General features: G+C 35.1%; 2 protein-coding genes across 2 annotated transcripts in view; one reads left to right on the forward strand and one right to left on the reverse strand.

Annotated features, from left to right (window-relative positions):
• Positions 1-21,728, forward strand: part of LOC140149093 (protein CEBPZOS-like) — a 61,163-nt gene that overhangs the window by 34,376 nt on the left and 5,059 nt on the right. The window lies entirely within an intron of this gene.
• On the reverse strand, positions 5,517-21,624 carry LOC140149083 (zinc transporter 6-B-like). The gene is given in 11 exon segments (XM_072171249.1): positions 5,517-9,256; positions 10,092-10,205; positions 10,800-10,950; positions 11,288-11,407; positions 11,837-11,955; positions 11,957-12,017; positions 14,212-14,292; positions 15,048-15,156; positions 16,725-16,809; positions 17,183-17,328; positions 21,391-21,624. Coding segments are annotated over 11 exon segments (1,743 nt in total). The 5' UTR covers positions 21,590-21,624; the 3' UTR covers positions 5,517-8,698.

The raw sequence follows: 21,728 nt of genomic DNA on the forward strand, positions 1-21,728 counted from the left end.
GGGAAATTTGATTAAAATGTCAACTTTTCTACCTATCTTCACTACAGGAAAATGAAAAATGTTTTTAAATATCTTCGCTCGGTATTAAAAACTTTGATATATCTACTTTCAAAAAATATAAATTATAAATCCATTTAGTTTTGGGAAAAGGTGGCACTTTATATTCATGAAATCATCACATCAGAAAAAAATGACAACCTTTGCAGAAGAATCAGTATTTTTATTGCTGAATGTATGCAATCAGTACTTTTGAACCAATAAACCAACCCACTTATTTTTTAAACTAGGGTTCCTTTATCTGATATGAAATAATAAACCCACTTATTTTTAGCTAGTGTTCCTTAAAGGGGCATTCAGCGATGTTGTATTCATTCAGAAAATGTTATTACATTTTGACTTGAGAAAATTATTATTATATTATTAATTATTGTTATTATTATTTTTAAGTGGGGCTTTTTACGAAAAAGCCCCACTTCTCACAACTTAGGGACGCACCATTAGATTCTCAGGGGGGGGGCATGGGATGGTTTGGGTCAGACAGAATTTTTTTTTTTTCGCCGCCAAAGGCGGCGGAATTTTTTTTTTTTTGCCTCCAAGAGCACCAAACGGCGGTGAAGTTTTTTTTTCAATTTTAATGTAAATTTGTATACAAAGTTGGGTGGGGGAATTTTTTTTTTTTACTCATCAGTGAGGAAAAATTTTTTTTTCGTCTCACTAGTGGGCAAAGTTTTTTTTTTTTTTTTTCTCACTAGTGGGCAAAGTTTTTTTTGGAAAAAACTCCCATGCCCCCCCTGGAAATCTAATGGTGCGCCCCTTACAAAGACTTGGCCAACGAAATATATAGAAAATTTAATGTATACCATAGTGCATGACTGTGCAAAGTAAAAACGATAAGATGGGAAATGCATACCTTCAGCATGTTCAGATTATCCCTTGGTATTGCATATCCTGTGTTTTGGGATTTAAGGTTATTATGGGGGTAAGAAGTAGAGATACGATATATAAGGTTATATAATAGCGTGGTCACAGAGTAGAAGTCACACAAAACAATTTTAAACGTTGCTGCAAAACATTAAAACATAATGTTATTTCAGTCTTGGAAAACATGTTTAATTTTTTTTCATTATTTATATAGTTTCAGGCCTGCTGTGTATTGATGAAGTGGTACATTGCTTAGAGCTGTGTATTGATGAAGTAGGTAAAAATGATCAATAGATGAACAAAAAAAGACCCCAAAACATAACATACAAACAGAATAAAACAATATTACTGTTTTTTGTCATAGGTAGCTGAGCTGCACACAACAAAAAAGTCTCTTCCTCTTGTTACAAGTTACAACCTTGTTAACATGTGAAAGTCATTGACAGAAGGTTGACCATGACCATAACAAAAGGAAGTAACCTGAATATGTCTGAAGGAACGTTTCTGTCTGTACCAGAACAATGGAATGTAGTTTTTTCATTGTTTAATTTGACGTAATTTTAAACGATAGAAGCGTGAATTCAATCTGTTGATATAATCATAATAATGTGTCGCTTTTATTAAATTTCTTGTAAAATAAATGGATGGTTGTTTCAGTGTGGCACGGTATCGTCGTCAAACGAATGCTGTATCAGTCAAGTTGTTGCAATTTAGATAAGATGATTTCTAACAGAATTTCTTTTGAATATACCACTCTCTGCTAGCTGTTAACATGGTTAAGTATCATAATAAAGTTGCAAGTTGAGTTACTTTTTTTCAAATGAAAATAATACGTGCTCTTCAGGTGATAAAGCAAATGGTGATGAATTTATCTGTAGTATTCATTTTGTATCCACGATTTATTTTGTTGCGATTTAATAAAAATCCCTTTAAAAAGGGATGTGCTGGGACATGGTTGTTCACAATGAGTAACTTTATATTTCTTTTTATAAAAAAAAGTCAAAATAATTTGAAGTGCAAAGAGTCGGTTGGTTCAAACCTCAAAATCGGGCACTTTTTCCCAGATATTGATGATTCAGTTGGATTCCTTACATCAGTTCCATTCCAATTCTTATACTTTTATGCTCTTTATGTTGTTACTCCTCCTCAGGTTTAAGTTCACTAACTTAAGGGATCTAAAATGAGCGTTTATTGCGTTTCGACAGTATTTTTTGTGGGACATGAGAGCACCTCAGACCTATCGAATTGCATTCTGAATACGAAGCATGTCTTTCTGATATCAAATAATTTTCATTTTTGAAAATCACAATATAATACAAATTTTATGACAAGTTATAAAAATTTGATATTTTTCACATTTTTGATATATAACAGTCCTCGAAGTAAATTATATAAATCTAATGTTATATTCTTAAAGTGTATGTAGCAGGGAGGAAAAGCCGACAGTCAATGGAAAATGTTGACCTTTCATATTGAAGATATGGATTTTTTCCCCAAAAGACCTAATTTTTTTTGGTGTTTTGGGAAAAATCTTCAATACGAAAGGTCAAAATTTTCAATTGATCGTCGGCTTTTCATCCCACCTACATACACTTTAAGTATAAATCATCAGATTTCTAAAGTTTACTTCAAGTACTGTTAAATATCAAAAATATCAATTTTAATGATTTGCCATAAAATGTGTATTAAATTGCGAATTTCAAAAATCAAAATTATTTGATATCAGAATGACATTCTTCGTATTCAGAATGCAATTCGATATGTCTGATGTGCTCTGATGTCCCAAAATAAATACTGTCCAAACGTTCATACCCCAGCCCTTAAAGCCCAATACGAACAATTTTTAAATTCGATCCCTAGATGACCTATGACCTATGAACATTGTCACTCACTTGATGCTCCCTTACACAGAGATAATTATCACTAGGTAATGTTTGACATTGAAATTTACTTTTACAAAGGAGAGCAATTTTCCAGGCATGAGACTGCACTTTCCTAAAAAAAACTGAAAAAACTGAAAATGCGCGTGAAATTGGGCAAAAAGTACCAAAAACAGGCTGAAATTAAATAAAGTTGCGGAAATTTTGACTATAAAAAAAACTGAATTCAGTTTTTAAACTGAAAATTCTCATGCCTGATTTTCCCATCGCTTAATCTAAATCATCAATGACCTCATTTGACCCCTAATTGACCTTTGACCTCAAATATCTCCACTCACTTGTTGTCCCCCTACTCAAATATTATTATCACCAGGTTTGGATGGCATGAGTTGGAGCCGACGTTCGCACCTTATAGTATAGATTAATTCATAGCTCTTTTTGTTTTTTGAGGATATAAGCATACAAAGAGAAATATTATTTTGTGTCAGTTCCTGCAGAACTGGCACCTTATGATACAGGTTTGACGATCACGTGACAAATCGAATCTGTGACGTCAATATTGATGTTCCAGTTCCAGTTAAATTACATACCCATTGGCCATTGGCTGTTCCATTTAATTCACATACTCCCCTAAGTCAAATTCAGGTTTGACGATCATGTGACAAATCGAATCTGTGAGGGGCCATATTGATATCGATATTAATTAGGCTGTTCCAGTTAAATTATATACCCATTGACCATTGGCTGTTCCATTTAATGTACATACTCCCTCTGAAATGGCTGTTCCATTTTATTTACATACTCCCTCTGAAATGGCTGTTCCATTTAATTTACATACTCCCTCTGAAATGGCTGTTCCATTTAATTTACATACATGTACTCCCTCTGGAATAGATTTCCCCTAATCAAATTGCATATTGTGAATTTCAATCTATCAAATTGCATAGCTTCACTGTGAATAAGAGAATTTTTTCACCGTTTTTTTTTTAAAAAGAAATTGTATTTATTTTTTATTATTATTTTTATTTTTTAAATTAAAAAAAAAACATTTTTTTTTGGTTACTCATTTAATGTTGTAATTACTAGTATTTCCAGATAAAGTACAAAATAAATTATAAACATTTCAGTTGAAAATCCCTAAGGTTAAATAAGAAATTAAATAAAAAGAAATGAATGCAAACCAGCCCTTCAATACAAATTCTGCAATACATATATTTCCATTAAAAGTCTGTTTGTTATCTCACGCAATTGAATAATAATAATAACCGTGTCCGATTGAACTGACACCAATTTTTTCCAGGAATATCTTGTTTGAAAACTAACAGTATATATTACAGGCCTACACAAACTGAACCCAAAAATAGCACCTTTAAAGCCAATAAGTGAAGGATTTTCAAAAGAAGTACCAGCATGTGCAATCATGAATGTTTCAAAATAGACCGCCAAAGTCATGCAAGTATAACTCTGAGGTTGTGTATGGAATTGGTTTGAATGAGGAATACTATGGGAACCAGCGCCTTTTGTTAGAAGTCACAGATGAGTAACATGGATAGCCTCTATTGTATGCATTTGGCCTATAGCCTGTCCCATTTCCAAGACTGAGTAGACTGGCAATATTACTGATTTGACCTACGCAATGTATAAGCACCCCTACAGAATCGAGTGACAACTGTCGAAGAGTCCCTAGACTACCCCGTAGTCCACTTGCCCATTGTGCATACTCTGGATATTGTATTTAAGCTTAAAACTCTGATTTAATTAATGTGTGCACAATTGATAGATTTTCGCATCTGATCAGTCACCCTACTCCCTCTGTTTGTTAGCTTCCCAAGTGGACTACTGACATTGCCTTGCGGTTAAGATTTTTAACACGGGACTCTATGGAGAGTTAGGCCAATTTCTGGCCTAACTAAAATTGTCCATGATGTAATGCATCTTTAAATGGATCTGCCTTGTGATTGGTCACCCATACCTCGCTATGGTTTAAATCGTCTGGGCTCGCGCCATTACCATTAACTACATCGTAAACAACTGTCTGTGGTATTTGCGGCGCTTTTGTGTTGACGCTGAAAGTTAATCTCTCATCAAACATCTAGCGTACTTGTGGTTAATGGACTGATAAACAAGTATGCTTGACAGTGTGTTTTTAGAGAGCAAAGTCCAGGGGTAAAGTTCTGCTTACAATTCAAAGTTCATAGTCGAAATTTCGGGGTTCGCTATCAATAAACTGGTAGATTCCAAAATCAGAATTGTTCAGTATTAAAGTGAGCCGTTATAATTTTGCAAGATAATGTTGCATTCAATTACTTTTATTGTCACTAATCGTCTGATATTTTTAACTCTTTATGACCATTTTACTATTGAATACTTAAATTTTAATAAACATCAGTATAATTTTGAGTTCAACGAAATGGGTTCATCATGACTAATAATAACATATTTTTAATAAAATTCGACTATGGCATAGTCCAAAGAGTCCCCTTTTCAATTTATTTATTTATTAATTTTGTGCTTTCGTTATTCAGGAATGGTAGCTCCTTCAGTGACAAAGCATTGATATTCTAAGGGCCCTGTATCAATGCACATGTACAACAAATTTCTGTCAAATATCTACATAATATTACCATATAAACCTTCCAGCTTAGGATTGTGGTCATTTTGATTTGAGATACACTGTATTTCAATGTTTATGGAAGTTCCCAGTTTTTACTTTAATTTTCATTGTTTTAAACAGCACCCCAAAAGTGACTGATTTAAGGTGGTACTACACCCCTGGCCAATTTTGTGGCTATTTTTGCATTTTTCTCAAATATTATAGCGCATTGGTGACAAGTAAGATATGTATATTATAGGGGCAAGGACTACAGCTACTGCACTGGAAATTTTTATTTCAGCACAGACAACAGTTGTAGAGTTACAGTCAAAAATGAGGGAAAACCAATATTTGATCAATAAATCAATAACTGCTTGTCTTGAGTCACTGAAATTCCAGTGTAGTAACTGGATTCCTTACCACTATAATATACATAACTTTTGTTACCAGTGTGTTATTAGTTTTTGAGAAAAATGCAAAAATTAATCAAGGGGTGTAGTACAACCTTAAGGGTGCTAATTAGGTTGAATACAGTACTACTTACTTTTAATTTCAGTGCCCAAACAAAGATATTAAACATCATTTGAAGCTCATTGTCACAAAAATGTAGAAACAGTCAATAAATACGGTAAGCAATCATGCAAAAGGTGCAGCTGGAAGCATTATCAGTAAAAATAGGGATATATCCTTCACAAGCATTAGCACTTTTGTTATATAAGCATTGAGGCACAGGACATTTATTCATATTTTTCAGGATGACCACCGATCATTGACCCATAGAAATGAATACCGGTACCTGAAAGCATTTATTCGACCATCAAAAATACAAGTACATTTTTCGGTATGCAAATAAAAAGCCAAAAACGATATCACTTTTATGACATGATGAATGGAAGGGAGTCAAGTGGTGAAAATGTTATATTTTTCAAATATATAGGCCAAGTCATTCAATAGTTCACCATTTCAGGAATCATCCAATGCTATAATATGTCTTCTACAGCCAAGTCTAATATCAGGGGTGTGTTTTACTAAACTTTTAACACATCGTGGTGCAGGTACTCGCTGTTACAGGTGCAAGTGCAAACTCTGTGATGTGTTCCCAGTTACAAATCCCTATTACTTACGATGTGTATCATAAATTTTCTTATTGAAATGGAAGTTACAGATTTACTATGTTTCATAAATGTTAGCGATGCACACTCCTGATCACTGAGCTGCTTCTTTTACAAAGAACCCACAGAAATTGCTGTTGAGACTAACGATGTATTATAAATGTCAGTGAAACACACTCCTGATCACTGAGCTGCTTCCTCTAAAAATAATCCATGGATATTGTCTTGCTTTCCACTCCCAAGACATACACCAAAACTTTGAACAATGACTGGCACTTCAACATGTTGGCAAAAAACAAATATATAAATATATTATATTCATGATAATATACACAATTCTGAGACTTTTAAAATCTCAAATTCTTGGTCCTTTACATGGCAAATGGGTATTATCAGGCCTTGTCTTTTGAGGCGAGTGAGAGCAATCACTCGCCTAAAATGAAGCTGAGGAGAGCTTTTTATCACTCACCTACATTTGGTGTAATAATAATACAAGTGATTAAAATCACTCGCCTACAGCTCACCTGACAAGTTTTGAGGAGAGTGATTTGTCACTCGCCAGCAATTTTCAAAAGACAAGGCTTGGTATTATCCAAGAAAATCATATTTTATTATGACCCGGTCAATTTTCTTTCTCAACAACATCTTAGATACTGTTTGTTTGATCGTTTTTTGCTTCTTCTTTTTTTGTGATATGGCAATATTGAACTGTTTGTTTCTTTATTCTTACCCTGTGTCCATATTCAAAAGGAAATGTATGTATTCCTCTTTTCTCATAGGCCTGCCAATATTTTTCACTTGTTTAAATTTGCGATTCTAAGCTTCCCTATTTCCATGCTTGCATTGACCTAAACGAACATTTGCATTTTATCTTAGTGGTAGCTACTATGAAAAATAAATGTAAGGTGTAGGCCCTTGCAAATGCATTCACAGAGATGCCAACATTAAAATCCAGAAAAATAAGGAGGATTCAAACAAAAAATAGGGAGGTTTTCAAAATTACATGCAACTTCAATGACGCAAAACTTGCCAGAAATAGGGAGGTTGCCAAATTTGGTGCCAAACTGGACAAAATGTTCCCCAAAATAGGGAGCCTCCCTATTAAATAGAGAGGGTTGGCATCTCTGCATTCATGCCACAGATTGGGTTTGCCAATGGACAGGCAAAAAACTGTCAACAGTTCCAAGCTTTCATCAGGATAAGCTCCAGCTTCTTTCTTCAACCTGGCCAGAGTGGAGTGCAGTGCTAAAATACCAGCTACACTAATAAAAAAACCATTTCACTCTGTGTAGCATCCATAAAAATGTTTAGCGTCCATCATTGTTTTAGGTGAAAATTACCAAGATTTCTTCATACAAATGCAACATCAGATGAACTTCAGATGACCCGATATTCAGCTTTAAAACTACAAAGCCTGGTCATTTCATACAGATCCAAGGCACACTTGCAAGGGGCAGTATATTCATTAAATAGTGAAAACTGATGGGTACCAATCATTTTGATAAAAGTTGTATACATTATTCAGCTGTTTCATTTCGAACCAATTATTTACATCAAATGTCTGCAATTTTCAGGTTGAAATGTTTTGCAGACTCCACCGATTCAATTCACTTTTCTGGTATTTGCCAGAATTCTTTTCAAAGTATATCTTTGTCAATGTACACATCGTCACTGTGCAAATTTCACTGCTAAGTAATCAAGTGCACACAGACAATGGTATATTCTTGGTTAAATTAGTACAAGCTATTGGGAATTCCACTATATAAAGCTTTATCCAGCAAGTGATTGCATGCATCCCAATACCATGAAGGTCATGCTCCATGTAGCCAGCTACAATGATTGCATTATCAAATTGAGCAGTGATATTTTCCTTAAAAGTAGATGAAATTTGTCTGAAGCAAGATTTGAACTGGCAATGGAGTACGAGTCCAGTGCTCTACCATCTGAACTATTCAGTTCTACAATAAACAGCGATCATATTTACCAATATATTAATTTGGGAGCATCTAAGCACCATATATCCAAGATTTTACCCACACTCAGAATGCAACAGTAAAGGAGATCAGTGCAGCTTTTAAATACTTGAAATATCTTTCCTTTGTGATAAACTGGTAGAGGTTGTGCTTGTCTTGACACACAGAAAAAATATATCAGGAAAGGACAAAAAAATAGTTCCTTTTCTCCATTATTCATCACCTCAGGCTAGTTGGTCTTTGATTAGACAGTGTTTTACCCATTGCATATAAATTAGATGTTCCTAAACTATTCACACTAATCACCCCTGTATTCTTCAGTCCCAAGCCTGCACTTGTTTGACCAGCAGGTGGTATTCCAGTTCTTGTTAATCCCATTAAAGGGACACTTGTGTAGTCAGTTCTACCTATTTCAGATGTAAACTTTGCAGTTGTTGAGGGTGCAATTGGTGTGAAATTTGAATTAAAACTTATATCTTTCACTGGAGTCCCATATGGTGTACTTGATGCCCTTGCTGGTGTCTTTAAATAATCAAAGTTCATCTTGGGTACAGTTTTCTGTGAGTTTGGCGGTGACGATGGTGGTGTGTAAGCATTTGAGTTGGGCATGGCAGACATGATACTTGATGATAAAGGTGCTGGTGGAGGAAGCTTTGTTGAAGACATATTTGTGAATGATGTCATTGGTGCGAGTCTTGTCCAGTCATCTTTGATGACTTGAACTGTTAAGATAGAAACCAGATGAGATACTTTGTTTGCAACATGAGCCAACACCATCTGAAAAAAGAAAGAAAATGCATTGGATAAATATAACAACATCATAAATCATTAATGTCATATGTTACAGTTACAAAGATCAGCATGAGTGCAGGAGAGAAGGAGGAGACATAAACAGAGCAACAAACAATGAGGCAGAGACAGGAAGAGAGACAAAGTGAATAAGTTATGGTCAGACTTAAAACTGCATTTCACAAAGCATGCAAGACGTTATACTCAACTAAGACCATTTCAATCAGTGCTAATAAGCAGAACTTTTTAGATTTATTTATTGTGAAAGTTTTGTTACATTATTTGCTGTGCCCAAATTTTTGACAAAACTGACATAAACTTTTCACTTGCATATGTGACGTGTCATGTCAAAAGGAGACACTTTTGGGCAGGTTATCAAGTTTGAGGTTTTAACATATCTTAAATATAGAGATATTTTGCTCCACAACGCCGTTTTCCCCAATGAAATCGGACATTCCTAAGCGAAGATATTGAGTTCGTAAGTTATGGTATTATAGAATTTGAAATTGAGATATCGGCCTTTAAAAATATTATTGACAATGTTGAGGGTAGGAATTACCTTGAAAAATGTCTAAAAAAATACAAGATGCCAGTTATATTCCGGTCTGAAACTATCAGACAATATTTTAAACAATAATAACATCACAAATTCGCAACAAACCCAAATTGTCAAAAAACCACCCCGGGCAGATTTTTGGCTATTTCTCCATTTATGATCCTGCCCAAAAGTGTCTCCTTTTGACATTACACATCACATATAATCCTATACCTTAACATTTGCACACAAGTACACATATTTGTTGATTTAATTGTTTCCCTTTACCTGTTCATTGGCATCCCTCCTAACCCTCACATGTAGTGACCCAGCTATACGACCAAAAGAAAGAGTCCAAAAATGCTCATTGCGAAATTCTAACACACCATCCAATGTAGAAGCCTGAAATAAATAACATTCAAATTCAAAATTAACATTATATTCAAGGTACATAAGAAATCATCATGTGAGTGGTTAATGCCACAGGTGTACATTTACGCCTGCCCAAATGCCAGTGATGGGTAACTTTGTTGTTGGGTGGGTAAATTTTCCAAAGTGCCTGCCTATGTTTAAGTGGCTATTATGCACACCACCTTCTGGCCCTACCAAACCAGATTTCAAATTTTGAGAATTTTTCAAAAATCTGTCAGAAATTATAAAAAGCTGTTTATATGGCTGAAGTGGGCTGATTTTGACTAACATTTTTTGGAATATTTATTTCAAAATGTTTCCAATTTTTTTATTCAGATTTATCAAGCTTTTGATAATTTTTTAGGGTAATATAGCTTCTTCCAGAAAAAAATCCTGACAATGGCAACTACTTGGCAAGTCAATTTGACTGTAGATGAGAGATCACCTGAAGTTAAGTTTGATAATATAATATCGCTGCTACATGTAGCTTTTACACAATCAGTTCTAACCTTAGATCACCTATTAATTGTTTCTAAATTGCTGCAACTAATTAGAAGTCTGATCAAACCTTAAAACTGTTCTTACCTCCCTAAGGCATTTGTCCAGTTGTCCAATGACATGTCCTGGTGTAGTCTGTAATAATATGGTACCGGTATATATACTCATAGGAAACATGGTTCCACATGTCATTAATGCTATTGAAATGGCTGCTAACGTGTCCGCTATATGATAATTACTGCAACAACAAAGCAAATTTAAGAAGTATAAACATTTTTGTAACTAGCATATTTTGATATAGAACAATTCATATTGTAAGACCACTACCAATGTGGGTTCATAAGTTTCTAAAATGGCGTCATCGGTAAGGCACACAGACTATTCATTGCCAACCTTTTTGTCATTGCATGGGTAAACTTGTATATGTACTATAATGATTATAAGATATAAATCTGTCTACTTGGTTGAAATTCCAGGTATCCCTATCCACTATTGTTAGCTCATACAATTGATATATCTCAATGGTAATGTGATTTACTATCTGTTTATTTCTCTCATTTTAGTACTCTACTTACTTGACATCAACCATAAGATCAGTAAAACACAAAGCTAAAGCTCCTGCAAATGCTATAAGGGCAAATGGATTGACCCTTGGCAATAACATCTTATCAAAACCTGGTACATAGGCGCAAAAGCTGCAAAGAAAAAGAACAAAATGGTCATTTTAGATTATCTAGTAGTAATATGAAGTAAGATTAATTATTTAAGTCACAAGACTGCTGAAAAAATTATCCAATCTATCCTATACTCTGATCAGCTTGTAATAGGCGGGAATCATAACATTGTGGATTGATATAGAATGGCGGTTTTTTTTGTGAACATTTTTCAAAATTGGGGGGGGTGGGACTATACTCGAATTTCCAAAAAAAAAAAGTATGTCCATTATGTATTTGTATGTGCTCCTTAAAGTTAACAATAATAACATGATGAACACTGGATGGTAATTTACATCACTTGGTCATAAAAAATTTATAATAAGAAGTAAACAAAATACCAGCCTCTCTGAGTTATCCACTTGGGATCCTTAATGTCTTAGTATCTAATTGGTAAGCTGTGCTACTTACTTTCTGCTCATATCAGCAAAGTGTTCTTGTAACCAGCTGGACCTTGATGCTCCAGACACATGTATAAATGCCTTATTCTCAACCCCATAGGCTATGACGATATGGCATACAAAGCCTAAAAGCTGCGCCAACCATTAACCGACCTGTGTGCACTTCTGGAGGCTCAAATATTCTCTCTATACTGTAATTTTAAAATAAAACAAATTGTTTGATTATTGCATTGACATAATAGTCTTACCAGCTAAGTTCTATTATATCAGTGCATGTTTGCCTTGCATTTGAATTTAATGCTTAAATGACTTTGCGCTAAAAGAAAACAGTCGCTTTCAGTGTTATTGAGATATTGTATTTTCTAGATGTTTCTAATCATACAGAAACTCCATTTTACAAGGAAATGTGTGAATAAGACTACAATTGAATACCTGAGTGGAAGAAGGGCCCAACTCCATCAAAACTGTTTTTGAGATATTAAGGTTGGTCTGAACCCTGGAATTATGAAAACTTTCGGGCCTCATAACTGCTAAATTATTAGTCTAAAGAATATAAAAGTATACATTTTTAGAATGGAAATGACTTGATGAATTCATTTGTGAGGTCCAATTTGGGCCAAAATGCTCATTTTTGGAGAAAATCTCAAAAAACTGGTTTTTTGGCCCAAATTTTTTCATGCAAGGTAACAAAAAAATTGTTTGGCCAAAAATGTTTTTTTATTAATTTTTAAAAAACTAGATAAAAATATCTAGGGACCGTTTTTTCATTTTTTTGAATTTTGTCCAACTTCACCCAACATATTTGAAATTTGGGCGAAAATCAGGCTTTTTTATGATTTTTTTGAAAATTTTGCATTTTTTGACCATTTTTGGTGCAAATTTCTCAAAGTTGGTCAAAATTCAAAAAAATAAAAAAACGGTCCCTAGATATTTTTATCTAGTTTTTAAAAATTAATAAAAAAAAATTTTTGGCCAAACAATTTTTTTGTTATGTTGCACTGAAAAATTTGGGCCAAAAACCTGTTTTTGGGATTTTCTCCAAAATGAGCATTTTGGCTAAATTGGACCTCACAGATGAATTCAGCAAGTCATTTCCAGTCTGAAAATGTATACTTTTATATTCTTTAGACTAATAATTTAGCAGTTATGAAGCCCGAAAGTTTCCATAATTCCAGGGTTAAGACCACCCTTAAGAAAAAACTTACTATTTCGAAAAGTTTTATGGGCAGAATGTTTTCACCTTCAGTGGACTTTTAATACATGAACATACAATATTACATACATTCAAAATTATATATGATGTTTCCATGGCAACGGTACAGGTCTTAATACGATCTGGAGTTGGGCCCTTCTTCCACTAATATACTGCAAGTGCCAATTCCGTAAGCAGATGTGTTATAAATAGCTGCAGAAATTTGGTAATTATCCATTAATTGCACTAGTAGAAGCATGTATTAAAGGGGCTGGCATTTTCTTCGGAAGGGGGGGGGGTCACAAATATGTCGGTGACCGAGTCAATTTTTTTATGACCTCTATCGCGGGCAAAAATTTTTACGACTGACCCCCCTATCGCAGGTCGAAAAATTTTATGACCCCCCCCCCCTTCCAACTACACAGACTCAAGAAAAATTATTCGTTGCCGGAACTAAGGCGCGGAGCGTGTCAAAACTTAAAAGTGAAGAAAGTGTGTGGAGCGGGGTAAAATTTTTAATGTAAGTGTAAAGAAGGCGCGCGGAGCGTGTAAAAATTTTGCATAGATTGTACGCACATTTCGACTGCGAATTTAAAGAATGCGCGCGCAGCGCGCGAAAATTTTAAGTCACCAGCCCTTAATAATTCTATAACCCCCTATTTTGGGTGTTAAAAAATTATAACCCCCTATTTTTGGTCTGAAAATTCTATGACCCCCCCCCCCTCCGAAGAAAATGCCAGCCCCCTGGAAATATGTTAGCAAGAAAGTTTATTGTAGTGAAAAGCAGATTTCATGGATGAACAAAATTCCTCTTTAACCCAATATTTGTGGAAGAAGGGCCCAACTCCATGGAGTTGGGCCTTTCTTCCATGAAAACCATGATTAAGTGTATGTGGAAGTCTATTTAGAGAGTGGATTTTGGCTCATCATTTACACACAAGGAAGAACAGTCTGCTGGCAATAAAATGCTGGGTCAAACTCATTTTTGTAAAAAATTGGAGTTGGGCCCTTCTTCCACTCAGGTATTCAATTCATATCAGCCTTTGAAAAGTGCAATTTCTATGTAACTGGCAAATCATTAGGTTTGTGGCAATTTTCACAAAATTATCTATAAGAAATCTAACTTTAATTCCAAATGATCCACTGCCTTTACTTGTTTATGTATGTCTATTGACTAAACAAACATATCATACCTTTCTTTCATGATAAATATTGCACCAAATATAGCAAGCATGGTACTGGCAAAAACTACAAGAACTTCAAAACGCTCATACCTGTAAGATGGGGAATAAAGACAACGCAAAACAATATGCAATCATTTAACTTATGTATCAAAATCAAACAAAAAGAAAGTACACATAATAAGTGTGAGTGCATGATCATAGTTTTGTAATTGAATGCACAAGTAGAGAATTGAGTTAGTGGCAGTTTCATACCCCACTTGTAAACAAAGAACATGGCATATTCCAGATTCTACAAATCGAACTAATTTCAGCAAGATTTGGAAATAACTGCCCTAAATATACATATAGGGGTTACATTGTACACCAATTAAGATGCAGTCACTCCAATCAATGTCCTTATTTAAAGCTAAAACTAGTACTTCTTAGGTCTTAGTTTTGGATGTGATGCAACTTGCACACATTTTGTGAGGCTCATATAATTTGAACAAATAAATAAAAAGTTATCGTTTCTTCAACTGAATTCAAAGGAAAATTAAATCAGTGATAACTAAATTGATATTGGGGAATGGGGGTCAAAAAGCTTTACAGGAATACAGCTACCACACTATACTCAACTTAATCATTGTGACATATACATTGTACTAGACTGCGCCAGATAGTGCATCTATTAAAAAACAAATTTACGCCAATATTGTTCAGTTTAGAATTTGTGATTATTTTTCCAAGTGTAAGGATACTTTATTGGTGCAGTATATTTTATATATTACTTTAGTATGTAAATAAATTGGCAACCCAGAATAATTTTATATTCCAGCTGACAGAGGACAGAACATTACAACACTTACCCAAATGTGTAGACAGTAATTGGTCTCTGCTTGGATACCCATATTGTAATTATACAAGTTACAAGTGTCATAAAATCAAAGAAGGTTAAAAATGTGTATGCAGTTAGCGCTGGAATAAAAACAGAGAGAAAATTCAGTTTAACATGTCATGTGCTTAAGGGGGTACTACACCCCTGTGGTAAAGCTGTGACTATTTTTGCATTTTTCTCAAAAAATAATAACACACTGGTAACAAAAGTTATGTAGATTATTGGGGCAAGGATCCCAATTACTACACTGAAATTTCAGTGACTCAAGACAAGCGGTTCAGTATTTATGATCGGAAATGAGGTACATCCTAGCGGTACCTAATTTCTTACCATAAATAATGAACCGCTTGTCGTGGGTTAGAGTTGGGCGACTATCACTTTTTTCCTAGTCGACAGCAAATAGTCGCGACTACGACTATAGTCGCGACTATCTGTGGTTAAAATTGGACTGAAAAATCGGGTGAAAGATTGGTGGCAATTTAGTATTTATAATGCATGATTACAGGACCCGTGATTGCCGGCATCGCATCACAGTTTGCTACACAAACCAGCATTGTTGCGATACAAATTGCTACACTGTATCGCACGTTTGCGATGCAAATATTTGACTGTAAAATGCTGTAATATAGGCCTAACTTATCTGTTCAATTAAATTCACTTGCCACTTTCCAGCAACAGCACAAGAAACTTCATATAATTTCTCAAACCTTCAATATTCCAAAAGCGATCTTCGTTCGTTTTCATGTTTTGCTGTGCATGAAAATATGTAAACATGCCGGTACGGCAGTGCATATTTTCCATGGTATGCTCATGAACGTGTTGCATCGTGCATGTACGATTAACTTTCACCTCCAACCTACGTCACCTGACCTCATCTAGACTACTGCATTTGTCGCTACAGGGGTGGCATTGCAACATTACGACTGTTTGTCAGCTAATTTGTTTATTTTCCTGTTGCTTTCTAAATATTCTGTTACCACAATAAGCATAGCTTTTTGAAATTACGTGAAAAGTACTTCTAATCTAATAATATTTTCCTAAATTTTCCTTTTGGAAAACACTTCTCGGAAGTTCTCGCTGTTTCTTTCCAAAGTTGAAATAATCTCATACCTTCAGTAGTTGGTACAAACACCCAACCTAGGTCTGTACATGCACGCTATGACGCTGCTACACCTGTTATCGCTGCATAAATTATAATCATAATGAGATGTTCGACAGTTCTAAGTAATTTTTTAACGGCTTTTATCTTGTGGGAAAGTAGTTCGACAACAAGTCAATAACACCAATTTAATGATGATTTATGGACATTATGATTACTTGTTAGTTAGTGTTACTATTGGTAAGACAATGACTAACATTTTTTCACATTTTTCGCAGTTTATATGTTAGTATTTGGTTGGTTTGGTGCGTAATAACTGGCACTTTTAAAGTAATGTTTTAACACAAAAATATAATTGCATTAGTCGACTTTTGGTTTTCAATAGTCGTAGTCGCGACTATCAGTAATAGTCGCGACTAACGACTATTGGCGACTTAGTCGCCCAACTCTATCGTGGGTCACTGAAATTCCAGTGTAGTAATTGGATTCCTTGCCCCTATAATATTAAACATTCAGCATCATTATTTTTTTCATAAATTTATTACTTACCCATACTGTTTGTAGACTGACACCATACCAGTAAAATAAAGGAACATAAAATGTTGAATACGCCTAGGAATACCACTCGTCTTACCTAGACAATGAAAAATAGGGCAAAAGAAAAGAAAATAAACAATCAAAATATAATAAAAGGCTATATTGTAAAAATGAGAAATTTAACTCACAGAAATCAATTAGAAAATGCTCGTATGAATTTCAACAAGATTTAACGCTTGTACAATTGTGTGAACAAATTCAGATGTGAAGTCAAAAGTTGAAAATAGCCAGCAACTTATTGGCTAATAACTTGCCATTAAACATGCTCTACAAAGGCGAAGGCAAAAACATGTGACGGCAAAAGCATTCGACATCCAAGGCAATTGCCTTCATGGTGCCTTGGGCTCCCTCCTGGTCATAAGTAATTGCTCAAAGTCTATTTTCTTTGTACCAGTAGGGGGCCTACTCACTTGAAGATCCTTTTCTCTGAGAAGATTTTTTAACTCATGGAAGAGTTTTGTTGGGACAGTAAGTCCACTGTGTGGTTTGGTGAAAGGTTGAATTGTACCCATTCCATTGCTTGGCATGCCATTCATAGCTTTCCTCTGACGCCAATCTGAAACAGGTAAACAGTAAGCTTAGAATTAAAGATACAATGTATACAATGTACGGTATGTAAAAATTTTTCCTTGATTCTTTGTACATCTTATTTAGTTTACATGCACCAAACCTTTTAAGGTTACGTAGGGTGAAAATTCCACTCAACTTGTCTTTTGTTTTTTAATTTTTATTTATGAAGTATATATGTATATATTAAACATCTCAAAGATGTAGATTGAAAAAATTGTATCAACAAAGTATTTTTTTAATTATTTTTGTGTATCAATATTTGCTCTAGATATCCCACAGCACTAATTCTTTTTTAAAGACAGTTCTTGTTTTAAGGGGACACTACACTAAATCCTTTCGCATTTAGTGTAACTCATGGAAGAAAGAGAAGGTGTGAGGGGCTATCATTTTCTTTGGAAGGGGGAATCCCAAATATACATGGGGGGCCCGTGGGTTAGATTTTTAAAGGTATGCCAACATTTCCTGTCATCCTCCCTGGCCCTGCTCTCGCCAGCCTAACTTTGCCAATGTGCAAACTTTAGATGGCCTAGATATTATGATGCAGATTTGAATGTTTCTGTAGTGTTTCCTAAGCCTTATAAAGATGCACTGTAAATGTTTGCCAACAACTGCTCCCCCCCCCTCCCCCATTCTACCCTCCCCCAGGACTCATAATTATTATGCAATATGCACCTAGTTACTTTATTGTATTATCATTTATCACATGTATTTCAATGGGACATTTATTTAGTGATGTGCCCCCTTATAATGATTATTATTCCAGTGCATGAACTGGCAACCCTATCATTTTCATTTGATTTCTAAAATCACTGAAGCATACGCACAGTGGAGCATGAGTATTCAACCAGCACTATACTAGACAAAATCAATAAAATAAGTACTACATGTATCACCTTGGCCCTGGCAACACTAACTAGCATTGTAAACAACTTAGCACATGGTTTGAACATGATATAGATAGTGTGGAGTTTTGGCAGAAATTTGTCAATTTCTGCAAGTTTTGTGAAAATCAATTGATACTTCCCATGCAGTAAGGATTATCAGTAGTAATACAGGAGCACTGCACCTGGAATATTATGGGATTGTGCATTGATACTGTAATGTGAGTACTTGAAACTAAATGTGTGCATACAATGTATCTCAAAACTCCATTTTGGACCATTTGGCCTGATACCGTAAAACCCCGTCTACAAGCATATAGTGTGCTTCTGATGAAAGCTACATTAATCCAGTCGCCATTATGGAGTTTGAGCAAATAAATTACGGATCCAAGCATATACAAACAAGTATTATTTTAAGACCGATCAATTGTATTAGTATATTAACGCTTGCTTCGAATTAATTAAGCTTTTATAAAAAACACTATATATGCTTGTAGACGGGGTTTTACGGTATGCTGAGATAAAATAAATTATTTTTAATGTTTCCCGTAGCAGATTCATAAAATTTTGATATGCATGTGTTAGCTGATACTTCAAAGAAATAATGTAGGGAATAATTGTGTCAATATATTGGCATCCTTAATTAATATTGTTGTTGCAAAAAAGACGACATTTACCCCATCATTTTCATTGACATTCTGTGAACATGTAAGCTTACTGTTTCAAATCAGGAGGACATATCGAAAGAATAAATAGGTACATTATTTCATTGGTTTGTTTGTAACACATATCCGAAATCGCAATGAAATCGGACCCTCTCCCCATATTTTCCTGGCCTCAATTAAAAAAAAACCTCATGCTCATGAATTGAACACAAATTGAAACACTTACAAAGTACATTTGTGTATGAGCTATGACGTTAAAAGTATTACAATAATAATCATTAGAGTGTCAACTTTAAGATGAAGTATGATTTTTAGGCCTGCCATGTTTATTTTTTTGAAAAACAAAATATTTTAGGTGGCTACGTGCAGCCAATTTGCCTACACAAAATTTCAAAATCCTGTAGGCCTATAACCTTAAATGCACAGCTGGGAAAAAATTCATGCAGTGTGCATACGTATTTGAATTATCTGTTGTGCATGTAAATGTTTGGTTTACATGCATCAGTGCATATATGTTTTTTTACTTTTTTGATACTAAATCTAACACTGATTTGAAAATCTCCAAAAATGGTGAGGGCAGAGACGATATATACATTGTACATGTTATGTTACATTGTAATTCCAAAATTGGTTCAGTACCTCTCTCCTATGCCTGGTCAAGCACCCTCACATACCAGAATGTAGTGAGGGTGCTTGGATGGCCAGCATCTTGGCCCGCAAATTTAAGCTTTATGAGAAGCCTACCGTATTTTAGTTGCAAAATGAGAACACCAAGTGGCTTATCTTTAACCCACATTCTCAATCTCTCATGCCAGATGTTAAAAATAAAACGATCCCCAACTAATTATCAAAAGATCGTAAATTTAATTTCTTGAAACGTGCCGGCAAAACGATTTGTTTACAAGTAACAATCCTTGTTCCGACACCGATTCTATTCATTCGGCAAACCATGTGATCACTCAGGTGAACTAGGATTGGACGATCGATTGAGTTAAATTTTATCCAGGTTACCGGGCCATGTCTAATGGCGATACTCGCGCCTGGGAAATATTTTTCAGCCACGTTGCAAAATGATCGGAAATACACCATCAAGGCGACTCGATCGGTAAGCATCATTGAAACTAAGCAATACCGGGGTATTTAGTATTTCTTCTTTTAATTTCTTGGAAAATTGTAGTTTACAGTTTTTATTAGTTTGATGAGAGTGGATTTAAAAACCAGTCCACTAGTAGACGTTGTAATTGACAGTTTGACATTTCCGCCGCAGGTTAATGTGAATCCATTAAGATGTGGTGATTTCCATTTCTTGCTATCATTTAAAGCCTGAAAGCATCAATACTAAAGATAGGCTATCAGTCGCTTGTGCAGATATATCTGTTAAAACATTGGATTTCATTTCTTGTTGATTGTTCACTGTACATATGGAAAAGCCTCTTCTGTTGTATTGGTTGTATTTCCCACGCATCACCCTCTCCATTCTGGAGACATGGACAAAATGTCCTAAAACTTACTCACTTTTGGAACCTGTGTCACTGATTTGCAAGTCGTCTGTGATTGCTTACCGGTGTTTTCATATCATATTTTGTGGTGAAAAATTATTACAAAAGTTTTTTGCAATCATTTGAGCAACGATTTCTTCGTACTGATGGCTAAGTTTGTATGTGACTCAAGATCTTAGGCAGCCAGCCATGTAGGGAGTGTTTTACACACCCAAATTTGTAAATACACACCCAGTTTTTGCCCACATGGCCTATAGTTTGTACACAAATATTAAATTTACACACCCAGTTTTTTTAATCACCAAACCTTCAAATCCTGCCTAAGACCTAGGCTCCGACCGTGAGTTCCAAGGAGCTACGTGTATGTGTCGCCGCGATTTAGTGTGCATTCATCACCATACACACATGTACATCTATAGTCGACTAGTCGTGGAGTGGACTTTTTAAATATTTCTTTGGACAAAAGCTGATACATGTGTACACGTAGAATAAGTTGAGCAATCACAGATGACATTCATCAGTGGCACAGGTTTCTAAAGTGAGTATTTTACTAGGTATACTAATGCAAACTTGCCAAAATAAAACCATGGAGGCACCCTACGCGACGGGAGTATCTACAACTTGAGAACAAGTCCTCAAACGTTCGAAATTTGTAGTTACTACAACTAGCCGAAGACCTGACGTGAATGCACATTAAACACATATAAACACATACACAGCACTTTGTTAGAACTCCCGGTCTGAGCCGTGAGTTTCAATTATTGGAACTGGAGCAAAAAGTCATGTATATTAATTATTATTATACAATTAACTCAAACTGGAGCAACAACAATGCACATCCAGACACAGTTTAGAACAATTATTATTGATTGACCTACATTATAATGTTAATATCAAATGATGCTAGTACAAGAACAAAAGGCGTTGAGACAGATTTGAACGTTTTACTTTTGTGTCTAAATCATGATAATCCATGAATCATGGGGAAAAGCGTTAAGCTTACCACCACTTCCACTCCCAGCTGTAACGATATCCATTGACATATCGTGTGCATCTATGTCAACTGCAAGTGCATCACCTCGTTTAGCATTCGTTCCGATTGTACTCCCTCCATATCCACCAAGATTTCTGCCTCGCAAAGCTTCTTTTCTCGACTCCAACGTGGACGTTTTGACGTCAACATCTGCCGTGATCGTCGCCATTTTTGTGAATGAAATTTGGGGATACCGTACTGTTTTCAGTATGTAATCAGCTATTGGTCAAAAGTCAGTACGACGACAATTTTATCCAATCAAAAGTATTGTATTTCAATCATTGGCGACTTCCGAAAAGTTTGCTGCC

This window comes from Amphiura filiformis, chromosome 1 (genome assembly GCF_039555335.1).
Source record: "Amphiura filiformis chromosome 1, Afil_fr2py, whole genome shotgun sequence".
Taxonomy (NCBI): domain Eukaryota; kingdom Metazoa; phylum Echinodermata; class Ophiuroidea; order Amphilepidida; family Amphiuridae; genus Amphiura; species Amphiura filiformis.